Source organism: Photinus pyralis, unplaced genomic scaffold, assembly GCF_008802855.1.
Source record: "Photinus pyralis isolate 1611_PpyrPB1 unplaced genomic scaffold, Ppyr1.3 Ppyr1.4_LG10, whole genome shotgun sequence".
NCBI lineage: Eukaryota > Metazoa > Arthropoda > Insecta > Coleoptera > Lampyridae > Photinus > Photinus pyralis.
Window position 1 is genome coordinate 19,964,368 of NW_022170250.1, and position 14,566 is coordinate 19,978,933.

Sequence of the window (14,566 nt, forward strand, 5' to 3'; positions counted from 1 at the left end):
ATTAGATGATCCTACCTACCGCGCGCTTTTCATTTTACCGCACTACTGCAAGAAATAGTCTAAAATGATATATGTTTTTCGTTTGTCAGATGTCAACACGCACTATGAGGTTTGAACAAAGACAATTTCTCAGTTTCAGTTTTGATGCGGTAAGAAAATGATATTGAGCAGACTGAATTAACATTTATTTTAAATTTGTTTTTTGGATACATCACATACATATACAAAGTTGTTAAATTTCGATTCCAGATCAGCTCATAATTGCACATAAGATTTTCTAATTTTGGGAACAATTTTTGGGTATGATGAGACATACTCTCCTCGCTCCGATTTGTTACGGTCCATAGCTCGGCTTCGCCTCGCACTGTTCACTGTTCAACAAAGACAATTTCTCAGTTTCAGTTTTGGTACAGTAAGAAAATTATATTGAGCAGACTAAATTGACAATTTTTTCAAAGTTGTGGAATATTTTGTATTTTGGAAACGAAACGAAATTTAAAAAAAAAGTCACTTTCCATAGGTGATGTTTCCAAAAAACAAAATATTCGTCACAATTTTGAAAAAATTGTCAATTTACTCTGCTCAATATAATTTTCATACTGTACCAAAACTGAAACTGAGAAATTATCTTTGTTGAACAGTGAACAGTGCGAGGGGAAGCCGAGCTATGGACCGTAACAAATCGGAGCGAGGCGAGTATGTCTCATCATACCCAAAAAGTGTTCCCAAAATTAGAAAAACTTATCTTGTCGAATCCCGGTCTGCGCATAAGATTTTTTTAACTTTGGGAACACTTTTTAGTTTTGATGAGATATAGTATGTACGATGGGCTCCGGCGGCTCTCGCCTCGCTCTGATTTGTAACGGTGCATAGCTCGGCTGCGTCTCGCACTGTTCGCTGTTCAACAAAGACAATTTCTCAGTTTCCGTTTTGGTGTGGTAAGAAAATGCTATTAAGCAGACTGAATTGATATTTTTTTGAATTTGTGAGGAATATTGTTTATGAAAATATCATCTATACAAAGTGACTTTTTTGAAAATTTCTATTCAACTTGTTGCATCCAGATCTGCACATAATTCACATACGATTTTAAATACTGTTATCACTTTTTGGTTTTGATGAAACATACGCTCGGCTCCGGCGGCTTCGCCGCCTCGCCTGACTCTGATTTGTCACGGTCCATAGCTCGGCTTCGCCTCGCACTGATCACTATTCCACAAAGACATTTTCTTAGTTTCAGTTTTGGTAATGTAAGAACATAATATTGAGCAGACTGATTGACAATTTTTTTGAATTTGGGAAGAATATTTTTGTTTTTTTGAAACATCACCTATATTAAATGCCTTTTTTTGAAGATTTCTATTCAGCTTGTTCATTCCAATTATGCACATAAAATTTTATTATCATTTTTTGGATTTGATGACAAATACGCTCGGCTCCGGCCGCCTCGCCTCGCTCTGAATTGTAACGGTCCATAGCTCGGCTTCGCCTCCCACTGTTCACTGTTCTACAAAGACAATTACTCAGTTTCAGTGTTGGTGTGGTAAGAAAATGATATTGATCAGACTGATTGGACATTTTTTTTTGAATTTATGAGGAATATTTTTGTTTTTTGGAAACATCGCTATGCAAAGTTTTTGGAAAATTTCGATTCAACTTGTTGACTCCAGTTCCTAACATAAATGCACATAAAACACAAATGGTAATACTTATTGGTTTTGAGGAGATATCCGTTCGGCTCCGGAATTGGTGTGAAAAAAAGTGTAATGTGTTATTGGGCATTGGTAAATGTCGTTTGCCACTGTGGACGTAGAGAGACGAGTCTAAGGGAGGGCCAGAGTTATGCCGAACTCGCCTTCGGCTCGCTCGGCATTGGTATACAAGACGCGTGTGTTAAGAATCGAAAGTCTTTGGTTATTTTACTTGGTTGGGGAAACGGTTAAAAAGAATATTTGTTTGAATTTGTATTTCGAAAAAAGTTAAAAAAAAAATAGCTTAAACATACAAATAACCTAATGTCCACCGCTGCTTGGTGTCACAGTCGATTTAGCTTCATTTATAATTTTTGTTTGAATTTGTCTTTCAAAAAAGTTAAAAAAATTTTTAAAAATCTACAAATAACCTAACGTCCCAAGCTGTTTGGCGCCACACTCTTCTTTTTCAGTTTTTTTTAAATTTGTATTTTAAAGAAGTATATATAAAATATGTAGGTATAAAAAAGCCTCGCACTGTTCAGTGTTCAACAACGACAATTTCTCAGTTTCAGTTATGGCGTGGTAAGAACATGATACTAAGCAGACTGATTTGATAATTTTTTTGAATTTGTGAGTAATATTTTTGTTTTTTTTTGGAAACAACACCTGTACAAAGTGATTTTTCTACTCAACCTGTTGAATACAAATCTGCACATAATTGTACATAAGATTTTTAGTTTCGATAACACTTTTTGGTTTTGAGGGTACATCCGCTCGGCTCCGGCGGCTTCGCCGCCTCGCCTCACTCTGATTCGTAACGGTCCGTAGCTCGGCTTCGCCTCGCACTGTTTTCTGTTCAACAAAGATAATTTCTCAGTTTCAGTTTTGGTGTGGTAAGAAAATGCTATTAAGCAGACTGAATTGATATTTTTTTTTATTTGTGAGGAATATTGTTTATGAAAACATCACCTATACAAAGTGATTTTTTGAAAATTTCTATTCAACTTGTTGAATCCAGATCTGCACAGATTTTAAATGTTGTTGTCAATTTTTGGTTTTGATGAGACATACGCTCGGTTCTGGCGGCAAAGCCGCCTCGCCTCGCTCTGATTTGTAACGGTCCATAGCTCGGCTTCGCGTCGCGCTGTTCACTGTTCCACAAAGACAATTTTTCAGTTTCAGTTTTGGTAATATAAGAGACTGATATTGAGCAGACTGAATTGACAATTTTTTTGGACACATCACCTATATAAAGTGCCTTTTTTTGAAAATTTCTATTCAACTTGTTCAATCCAAATCTACACATAAGATTTTTTAATTTTGTTATCACTTATTGGGTTTGATGAGAGATACGCTCGGCTCCGGCGGCTTTGCCGCCTCGCCTCGCTCTGATTTGTGACGGTCCATAGCTCGGCTTCGCCTCGCACTGTTCACTGTTCTACAAAGACAATTTCTCAGTTTTGGTAATTTTCAAAAAATTTCGTCCGCAGGTATAACAATAATAATAATAATTATCGTATATCGAATCCCGATCGCCTTCCGATCGATCGCCTCCAATAGAGAACTAAATATGCTATAATTTTCCCATTGTAAGTACATACCTACGAATTACCGTTTAAAAATTATAAAAGAAACTTGGCAAACACGCGATATAATCGTTTTTTTAGAAAAAAATTTCCAGAACGTGACTTTTGCAGACCTTCGGGAGAAAATTTACCACGGCGCCGTCGTCCGAGTTACCTCCTCGAGGTAAACGGAAAAAGAAAGAGAAAACTTGCCCGCAGGTATCGAATCCGATTTCGAGCCCGTATCTCTTCGCCGGAACGCGCTATTCAAAATCTCCGGTTTTTCACCTCTCACCCCCCTCCGGGGGGTGGTAGAGCGACCCGCGACCCCTCGTCTCGTAGATCTCGTCGAGATCTACAATCGCGCAATTGTACGTTTTGCTCTAACTCGAACGGTTCGGCCTGTAGAAGGCGTCAAAGTTGGAAAATGCGAAAAACCACCTTTTCGAGAGCGACCCTCCGGGTCGCGCGGTTCCCAAACGGGGCTATAGAATTGAATCGCACCCCGGCACAAATACGCTCCTCCGCGTCGCCCGACGTCTCAGAAAGCGCGAAAAAAAGTTCCGGCGAAGTTTTCGAGTTACGAATTTTTTTCTAAAATTTTCGATTTTTTCGCTTCTTATGGCAGCTACCCCGTAGGTCGCCGGAGGAATTTTCTTAACCTTACCGAAAGTTGCCCCAACTACCCCTACCCCCCCGCGCCGGCGCCTCGACGTCCTAACCCAAACCGTATAGCCAAGGCGAATTTTTATCCGAGCCCGCGCACCTCGACGACGATGCTCCCCAGCCGCTCAGGAGAATTTCCCAGTAGCGAAATTCTCGGAATCGATCCGAAATCGTCTCAAAAAGGTCTCATAAAATTTTCATCAAAATTTGGTATCGTTGAAAAGAGCATTCCTTGGGTAACAAGAATCAACAACAATATAGTTAATAGTTAATTTTTAGTTAATTTAGTTGAATCCTTCTCCGCCAGGGGGCTAGTTTTGACACTATGACCCTAAATCCTAAAAAAATCAAATGGAATGATTTTCTTTATGAAAAAGTAGCCAAATAACATCCAAAAATTCAAAGAAAATCCAATTTTAAAATTTAAGATGGCAGTTACGCCCTCTGTTGGTCAATTTTAGAACTTGAAAATATTTTCCAGCGATTCTTCATGACCGACTTATCCAATTATTTTTTTTACCTCTAAGTCATACGACGAACGGTTCTCTCAGTCTTATTGGGTCACCCGGTACATGAGGCTGTACTCACCTGTGATCACGTGATTGTTTGTGATCAGATTGGCGGCGCACCTAAATTTGTACATCGAACTTTTCTCCAGGTGGAACATGGCGACCAGCCACGGGTGCTGATCTTCTGAGGTTGCTGCACCCTGCACCACTAGCGGCTGAGTGTCTTGAGAGATGCCGCACGACAATTCGCCACGATTATCAAGCGGCTCGGGACTTCTGGTTACCGGCGCTTTGGTGGTGGTTGGGGTGTATAAGGTCGCCGGTGGTTTTCTGGTATTGGATTCGCCGTACATCGACTCAAAGAGTTCGGGACCGAACACGTGCGATCTGCGAGTCGTTGTGCTCGGCGTAATTACGTTGAAGAAGTGTTCCGGTTGCTGAGGGCGGCCGTTTACAGTAATGGCGAACTCATTAAAGGCGGTCAAAAACGTTAAGGTCTGAAATTGGGGACCTAAAAGTTGGGGGGGGGTGAGTATCGGTCAAATTCGGGCTCAGTTACCTAGGCTATGTGGCATGGAACAGTAGACTTGTCCGTTGAATATGATCTCGTCCACCTCGGGAAGCGGATTGATGGTCGGAAATGAAACGTAAAACATTACATCTCTGCCACTTTGCACGTCCTCCACCGGCGAGTACCTCTTAATCCCGATTTTCTACAAAACTATCGGTGCCGTTATCACTGTAACTCTCTTTGATATAATCACCTGATTGGTCCGTATTGGTAGCGCCATCTTCAGTTCCACCCTATATCGACCTGATAGGTCGTTTTTGAACGTCATAATCCCGTGGACTTCATTCTGCCCGCTGCTTTCGTAGCGGAAGACGTTCGGACAGGGATTCCGCTGTTGAGCTGCTATCAGTCCGCATAAAATCACGCACAGATTTAAAATTAACATCAGCACCATCGTGCAATTATCACCGATATCCCTAATTAACCGAATGGCTACTACTCAAAACCTGTTTAAATCAATGTCAACGGCTACGTACCTACGCGACTCATCTTGCGCATTGCAACCGAAAACTGGAAAGCACTAATGGGTAAATTCAACCGAAAGAATTTATGGAAATTTCGTTACGCGGCGATCATGCGTCAGTAAATAAATATTTTTCCGAACCTGATTGGGCAAAGGTCGTGCGATAAAGGAATGTTGAGAAATTTCGCGCCGCCGCTTCGGGCCTTTTTCGAAATGACGCGAAACCCAAAAAGTAAGAGTGTAGGTCGCCCCGCGATAGGCGCCCCGATTTTTATCGCGTTTCGATCTTCAAAGCAATAATAGTAAACAACTCATTTGCATATTGCATGACGGAAGCTGATGTCGTTTACCACATTACCCAAAGGAAATTGCTACTTTGCGTGTTATGTAAAGTCGGCGGGGAGACGTAGCGAAACATTCTTTTTTCTAATAAATTATCGGGCTTGTTCTTGGCTATAGCACAGGGACCATACAGGATGACGTTCAACAAATTAGAGACAAGCTAAAACAAGGCATGAAATACCGTCTGAAACCCCAGCGCCGATGTGTTCAGCTCGTCATCCCCAAAACCACCCCCTAAATGGCGTAAAAATGCTATGACCTGAAGCACAGTAGGGAAGGAACGTAAAATAAAACACTCAAATTGTGAAAAGTTTGTTTAATAATGATCGCAATTGTGAAAGCTCGGAAATTTAAGTCGAAATAAAATTACATTGCAAAACTTTTGAAAATGGTAGTTCACCGAATCAAATTAGAAATAGGTTGGGAAAAAAAGAACTTACCAATAAAAAAAACTAGCCGTCAAATTAATATCAAATTGTGTTGTAAAATTAATTGTTTGTAATGACGTGAATGCGTAACATAAAATTATAACATCACAAAAAGTAGCATGTAGACTTCAAGAGGTTAAAAACAAGTTTGGGGAATTATGGGTCAGGTGAGCAGGTACCAAGATTCTAAGAAAGGGTGAAATACACAGGATGTGACTGATCTTTGGTGCAATAAAGTCCTTTTGTTAAAAGCAAGTTGGAAAATTACATGGCCTTGTAGGCAAATTTAACTAAAAACAAGATACGTGGAGACTACTGAATCGCCACTCATTTATCGCACATAGATTCTAAACTGAAGAGCTTTGATTAGCGTAATCCCGCTCCTGCAAGATGGGGAGCCCGCCCCTGGTTTCGTGCCTACAGTTGGATGTCCACGGAATTAGGTGTCGCACTTCAATTTTGACTCCAGTTTTTTCCACCCCCGTGACTGCTTCATTCGCAGAGAAAGTGCGTAGAATCCAAAACAATTCGTACTTTTTCGATCAGACTTCTCAATCTAAAGTTAGACTAGAAACCAATTTCGAAAAAAAATTCAAAGGGCTGTAGCTTTTGAACTAGTAGCCCAATCTTGGAACTGTTTGAAATTATGGATTCTACAGGCCACATTCTATAAGAAAATTTTTTTCCTGGTCGATCTGAGACAATTTTTTTTTGGGGCTCAAAAAAAGGCAGTGTATAACCTTCCTTTTTTACCAAAAATCGACTGCACCAAAATTTCTCGGGAAAACACTTTTTCTCATTAATTTTGGTGCGTAGAATCCAAAACAATTCGTACTTTTTCGATCAGACTTCTCAATCAAAAGTTATAGACTAGAAACCAATTTTTAAAAAAAATTCAAAGGGCTGTAACTTTTGAACTAGTAGCCCAATCTTGGAACTGTTTGAAATTATGGATTCTACAGGCCACATTCTATAAGAAAATTTTTTTTCCGGGTCGATCTGAGACAATTTTTTTTTCGGGGCTCAAAAAAAGGCAGGGTATAACCTTCTTTTTTTTACCAAAAATCGACTACACCAAAATTTCTCGGGAAAACACTTTTTCTTATTAATTTGGGTGCGTAGAATCCAAATCAATTCGTACGTTTTCGATCAGACTTCTTAATCAAAAGTTATAGCCTAGAAACCAATTTCGAAAAAAAATTCAAAGGGCTGTAACTTTTGAACTAGTAGCCCAATCTTGGAACTGTTTGAAATTATGGATTCTACAGCCCACATTCTATAAGAAAATTTTTTTTCCTGGTCGATTTGAGACAATTTCTTTTTCTGGGCTCAACAAAAGGCAGTGTAATAACCTTCCTTTTTTACCAAAAATCGACTACACCAAAATTTCTCGGGAAAACACTTTTTCTTATTAATTTGGGTGCGTAGAATCCAAATCAATTCGTACTTTTTCGATCAGACTTCTCAATCAAAAGTTATAGACTAGAAACCAATTTCGAAAGAAAATTCAAAGGGCTGTAACTTTTGAACTAGTAGCCCAATCTTGGAACTGTTTGAAATTATGGATTCTACAGGCCACATTCTATAAGAAAATTTTTTTTCCGGGTCGATCTGAGACAATTTTTTTTTCGGGGCTCAAAAAAAGGCAGTGTATAACCTTCCTTTTTTACCAAAAATCGACTACACCAAAATTTCTCGGGAAAACACTTTTTCTTATTAATTTTGGTGCGTAGAATCCAAAACAATTCGTACTTTTTCGATCAGACTTCTCAATCAAAAGTTATAGACTAGAAACCAATTTCGAAAAAAAATTCAAAGGGCTGTAACTTTTGAACTAGTAGCCCAATCTTGGAACTGTTTGAAATTATGGATTCTACAGGCCACATTCTATAAGAAAATTTTTTTTCCGGGTCGATCTGAGACAATTTTTTTTTCGGGCCTCAAAAAAAGGCAGTGTATAACCTTCCTTTTTTACCAAAAATCGACTACACCAAAATTTCTCGGGAAAACACTTTTTCTTATTAATTTTGGTGCGTAGAATCCAAAACAATTCGTACTTTTTCGATCAGACTTCTCAATCAAAAGTTATAGACTAGAAACCAATTTCGAAAAAAAATTCAAAGGGCTGTAACTTTTGAACTAGTAGCCCAATCTTGGAACTGTTTGAAATTATGGATTCTACAGGCCACATTCTATAAGAAAATTTTTTTCCGGGTCGATCTGAGACAATTTTTTTTCGGGGCTCAAAAAAAGGCAGTGTATAACCTTCCTTTTTTACCAAAAATCGACTACACCAAAATTTCTCGGGAAAACACTTTTTCTTATTAATTTTGGTGCGTAGAATCCAAAACAATTCGTACTTTTTCGATCAGACTTCTCAATCAAAAGTTATAGACTAGAAACCAATTTCGAAAAAAAATTCAAAGGGCTGTAACTTTTGAACTAGTAGCCCAATCTTGGAACTGTTTGAAATTATGGATTCTACAGGCCACATTCTATAAGAAATTTTTTTTCGGGTCGATCTGAGACAATTTTTTTTTCGGGGCTCAAAAAAAGGCAGTGTATAACCTTCCTTTTTTACCAAAAATCGACTGCACCAAAATTTCTCGGAAAAACACTTTTTCTTATTAATTTTGGTGCGTAGAATCCAAAACAATTCGTACTTTTTCGATCAGACTTCTCAATCAAAAGTTATAGACTAGAAACCAATTTCGAAAGAAAATTCAAAGGGCTGTAACTTTTGAACTAGTAGCCCAATCTTGGAACTGTTTGAAATTATGGATTCTACAGGCCACATTCTATAAGAAAATTTTTTTTCCTGGGTCGATCTGAGACAATTTTTTTTCGGGCTCAAAAAAAGGCAGTGTATAACCTTCCTTTTTTACCAAAAATCGACTGCACCAAAATTTCTCGGGAAAACACTTTTTCTTATTAATTTTGGTGCGTAGAATCCAAAACAATTCGTACTTTTTCGATCAGACTTCTCAATCAAAAGTTATAGACTAGAAACCAATTTCGAAAGAAATTTCAAAAGGCTGTAACTTTTGAACTGTAGCCCAATCTCCGAACTGTTTGAAATTATTGATTCTACAGGCCACATTCTATAAGAAAATTTTTTTTCCGGGTCGATCTGAGACAATTTTTTTTTCGGGGCTCAAAAAAAGGCAGTGTATAACCTTCCTTTTTTGCCAAAAATCGACTGCACCAAAATTTCTCGGGAAAACACTTTTTCCTATTAATTTTGGTGCGTAGAATCCAAAACAATTCGTACTTTTTCGATTAGACTTCTCAATCAAAAGTTATAGACTAGAAAACAATTTCGAAAAAAAATTCAAAGGGCTGTAACTTTTGAACTAATAGCCCAATCTTGGAACTGTTTGAAATTATGGATTCTACAGGCCACATTCTATAAGAAAATTTTTTTTCCGGGTCGATCTGAGAAAATTTTTTTTTCGGGGCTCAAAAAAAGGCAGTGTATAACCTTCCTTTTTTACCAAAAATCGACTACACCAAAATTTCTCGGGAAAAAACTTTTTCTTATTAATTTTGGTGCGTAGAATCCAAAACAATTCGTACTTTTTCGATCAGACTTCTCAATCAAAAGTTATAGACTAGAAACCAATTTCAAAAAAAAATTCAAAGGGCTGTAACTTTTGAACTAGTAGCCCAATCTTGGAACTGTTTGAAATTATGGATTCTACAGGCCACATTCTATAAGAAAATTTTTTTCCTGTTCGATCTGAGACATTTTTTTTTCGGGGCTCAAAAAAATCGACTGCACCAAAATTTCTCGGGAAAACACTTTTAAGATTTTTAAAATAAATATACGGGGTCAGGTAAAAAAGAGATTGGACCTAACCTCATTTTTTTGAATGGAACACCCTGTATATTTTAATCTAAAAATGTAGGATATTAAAGTCTCTTTTCAAAAATGTAACACGTACTAGGGATGACATTTGAAAATAATTTAAGTGATTCAAAAAAATACAGAAAAAAGTGAATTTTCTAAAATCTTTGTTTACTCTTTTTGAAACAATATTAAACTTTTTTGAATTTTTTAGTTTAGGTGTTTTTGGTATCTTTTTAGATTAAAATATACAAGGTCAAAAAAATGAGGTCAGAACCGATAACTTTTTGGCTGGCCCTTTGTACTTATTTTGAAAACAGCGGGTTATTAAAATCAATTTTCTGTCTCTTTTAAATACCCCTTTTATTCCCCCCGTATCTCTTAAGCGAGGGAATATTTTGATTTGATTTGCCTATATTATTTTTTTGATAACGGAGACACCCTAGAAAAGTGTCGAAAATTGAACACTCTGTACATTATTTCCCTCTTGAGAAAAAAGGGAATCAGTTGAATTATAAAACATCATCCCTTGTGTTGTTTTTGAAAATTGAGAATTTATTATACTTACTATTTTTCTAGATTAAAATATACAGGGTGGACGATGAATGACAAGTGCTTCTAATTTAAATACCTACCTATAACATCCATTTGGACGTATTAGAGCCCCTTCTTACCAGGCAGTAAAGAGCGTAACCGTTGAAGTTGACTATGGCAGTCGAAAGCGTTATGCCCAAGTTTTTGGCACTTAAAGCACTGCACAATCCGGGCATGTTCTTGTATAAGGCAGGCATAGTCCTTTGATAAATAGGCGGAGTTTAACGTGTGTGTGGGGGGGGGGGGAATTCGATAGAATCCTGATAATACTAACTTTATTGGATTACAATACTTGAATACACTCATAGGTTGAACATCGCATGAAACTAGCACTTACAGTATGAATCAAATATAAAAAAATGAAAGTGAATGCATGATTTGTACTAAAGCATGGCTACAGTATAGTAGCGGAATTAATTAGTAATTTGTCTACAATGATGGTTAGACCTTTGGTTATGTACAATGGACAGCTTTCCTGAAACAAACCTCAAACGTTATGTACCTACTCGATCAATCAATTTTACGTAATTACACTACTCTCAAAAATGCAACAAGCAACGATCGTTCTTAAGTACAATTCCTTACATGCAGCCTATCTACCACATAATTACACCAATGCATTTACCATCCAGGCGTAGTATTGGCAAGACGACGAATTCTACGCGTGTTCCTGTCTTGATCCCGGATTTTCTTCTCCATTTCGGCGTCCGTTAGCGTCTCCAAGAATGGAGCCCATTGGTCCGACTCGCTCGCGGCCCGAAACGGTACCTAATCAACAACAAATGCGTCAGTGATTGCCCATACGGATTAGCGCAAACCTCAATGGTCGAAAGCGGCGCCTCGCTAAACGCATAGGTGCGCTGGTGCCACGATAACTGACCGCGTACGGAATAGGCGATGGCGGTCACGAACTCGCCGCCCAATCCCAGCTCGGAGCAAAGTTTCAACGCGAACTGTTCCGGATTGTTGTCCCTCTCCGACATGTCCCATTCGACCTATAAGAACGTTGAGAAAATCGTCACGCTCTCGGAAGGCGAAGTACCTGATCGACGAGCGAGGTGTTCCCCACGTGTATATTCAATTTGATAATGACACGCTGGTCGCACGATTCCTCCATAATTCCCGTCGACTCGGCGGGAAACGCCTCCAACTGCTGGCGGATGGACTGCGCGATCGCGGGTACGAATGTCAAAGGGTTCAAATCCAAATCGTCGCAGAGCACCTCGGCGAATTGCTCGGGTGCGATCATGCTTTCTGAAAATGACATTGTAATCGAACTATGGAACCCAATGGGTAATGGAATACCCCCCAGGAGACACATTTAGACCATTTTCAATAAAACACCCTGAGTGTTATAGGGAATTTTAGTTTGCTAGGGGGTCTTAGATCCCCCCTGGTCACCATATCTGCCACAAATCTTTTAGTCTTGGGGAGTCTCATGATTTTTTTAATTACAATCAAGCACCCCGAGTGTTATAGGGAATTTTAGTTTGCTAGGGGGTCTTAGATCCCCCCTGGTCACCATATCTGCCACAAATCGTTTAGTCTTGGGGAGTTTCATGATTTTTTTTATTTTCAAGCAAGCACCCTGAGTGTTATGGGGAATTTTAGTCTGCTAGGGGGTCTTAGATCCCCCCTGGTCACCATATCTGCCACAAGTCGTTTAGTCTTGGGGAGTCTCATGATTTTTTTAATTTTCAATCAAGCACCCTGAGTGTTATAGGGAATTTTAGTTTGCTAGGGGGTCTTAAGATCCCCCCTGGTCACCATATCTGCCACAAATCGTTTAATCTTGGGGAGTTTTTTTTTATTTTCAAGCAAGCACCCTGAGTGTTACAGGGAATTTTAGTTTGCTAGGGGGTCTTAGACCCCCCCTGGTCACCATATCTGCCACAAAACGGTTAGTCTTGAGGAGTCTCATGATTTTTGTGTGGAGAAAATGATCTTCTCCTAAGAAGGACTGTGGGGAATGTAGCACCGGAAGGTCTGGAATACCCCCCCCCCCCTCTCAGTACATACATTAGACCCCTTACCATTTTCAATCAAGTACCCTGAGCGTTATAGGGAATTTTAGTTTGATAGGGGGTATTAGATTAGGTGGTGAGGAAAGGGGGGGAAAAAAGCGTCAATTACCATTCTTGTTCCAAGTGAACGTGTCCCGCAACTTCTGCCCTTCGATTTCCATATCCAAACGTATCGGCACAAGCAGTTCACCTTTAACCGAGTTCTCCACGTTTGCTTGCGGATCGGTATCATCGAAACAGAACGGGAAGGTCCGTACCTTCTTATTCGAGACCCGATTGCGATTTATGGGCGTCGCCTGGGGTACGGCGTCCAGGTGACTGGAGTTGGGCAACGAGGGCACCCACTGTATCGACTTTTTCGCTTTGCCTTCGCGCGGAAGAGGCGGGTCCGAGGTGTGCACCGACACCGCCTTGTACCTGTCGACGAAAATAAGTGACCGAGGTGCAATCGTACCGGCTTACTTCTCGTCGTTCCCGTCGATGATGTCCTCGACCTCGGAGGACCTCAGCAAAGAAACGCTACTGGCCAGTACGTGTTGACTCAGCCCGATATCGATCAGTTTCTTGCGTTCTTCGTTGGTAATTGTCCTCCGGTACATGCCGGGGTAACGCTTGTAGAGTGAGCCCCGGAACAATCGCAGATAGTTGCCCACCTTGGAGGAAGCTTGTAATGCACGGTATACGGAAGGTGTTCGGTACTTACCTCGGAGCCCACGCAATAAAATTCGCCATTCTCTTCAAGTTGGAAGCTTATGGGCTTATCACCAAATGTCCTTATCGCCATTTAACAAGCTACAATTATTTAAATTACAAATGCAAGTAAACACACGATTGAGGTTATGAAAAGTGTAACAAATGGTAGTGCCAACCGTCAACAAGACAAAAGTAACGGTACGTTGCCAACTTTATTTGTTAAGCGTATAGGGTGATTAGAAAGATTCCGTCTGGGTTGGAAAGTGACTGAAAACAAATCGGGTTTTAACTCCCCTTACATTTAAACGTTGAATAGCAATTTCACCTGGCGTATAATGTGAAGATTAGTGAATATCCATACCGCACCCCTGGGATAGGTGACTGGTCCCTCGTGCGGAAATCTCCACGCCCGACATTGTGTTCTCGAGATATAAGGAATTATAACCGACGTCGATAAGAAGTCGGAGAGGAGAGATCTTTCCTTTCGTATCCTAGTCAGGTGATTTTAGTATTTGTAATAACTAATGCCATTTATTAGAGGCAAAAAGATACATTAATAGTAAACATGCATTCTATCAATTGGGTGTTAAACATACGCAATTATTGTTATAGTCACAACCACCAAGTACTGCCAGATAATTTCTTGCAGAACTCATAGCATATTCCTTTTTCGCAAAAATAATCGGCATCTATTGTTATTGATAGGTTATTACAAATTTGAATTTTGCTTTAATTTTCAAATTCAAGTTTCGTAGTTTTGTGCTGTAACCGTAACAAAAGGTAATGCACTTAGTTTTAATGGTAATTATTCATTTTGCCATCAGCTGCTTATAATTTAACGGTAGGAAGTGTTGAATTGAATCAATTTGTATGTGGAAGTTTCACTGTTAAGTTTTCCAGCTATTTGGTTTGTTTAGGATTGGCCATATCTTAATTGTGATCTGATGTTTAGACTCATTGATATCGATTTGCGATTTCAATCTTTTGGTGAATCTGCCTTGTTTTGAATATATGTGATTGAATTCAGTAAATACATAAGTAAAGGGTTACCATCTACATTCAAGTAACACACATTTATAGATTAATTGAATAAAGCAAATAGCTCACCTGATATTACAAAGCAAAAGCACACAGTAATGATTAAGGTATCACAAAATATTTCAAGACAAG

General features: G+C 39.2%; 3 protein-coding genes across 4 annotated transcripts in view; 1 reads left to right on the plus strand and 2 right to left on the minus strand.

The window, feature by feature from the left end:
- LOC116161281 (synaptotagmin-7) overlaps positions 1 to 14,566 on the plus strand; it is a 650,310-nt gene that overhangs the window by 287,499 nt on the left and 348,245 nt on the right. The window lies entirely within an intron of this gene.
- LOC116161291 lies at positions 4,458 to 5,754 on the minus strand. The gene is made up of 3 exons (XM_031474607.1): positions 5,199 to 5,754; positions 4,994 to 5,147; positions 4,458 to 4,945 (listed from the first exon to the last, which is right to left on the minus strand). The coding sequence occupies exons 1-3, from the start codon at positions 5,397 to 5,399 to the stop codon at positions 4,479 to 4,481; spliced, it is 822 nt and encodes a 273-aa protein (XP_031330467.1). The 5' UTR covers positions 5,400 to 5,754; the 3' UTR covers positions 4,458 to 4,478.
- On the minus strand, positions 10,938 to 13,566 carry LOC116161286 (SWI/SNF-related matrix-associated actin-dependent regulator of chromatin subfamily B member 1-like). The gene is made up of 7 exons (XM_031474601.1): positions 13,407 to 13,566; positions 13,166 to 13,356; positions 12,813 to 13,120; positions 11,722 to 11,933; positions 11,498 to 11,674; positions 11,305 to 11,447; positions 10,938 to 11,154 (listed from the first exon to the last, which is right to left on the minus strand). Exons 1-7 carry the CDS (start codon positions 13,485 to 13,487, stop codon positions 11,133 to 11,135), a joined length of 1,134 nt encoding a protein of 377 aa, XP_031330461.1. The 5' UTR covers positions 13,488 to 13,566; the 3' UTR covers positions 10,938 to 11,132.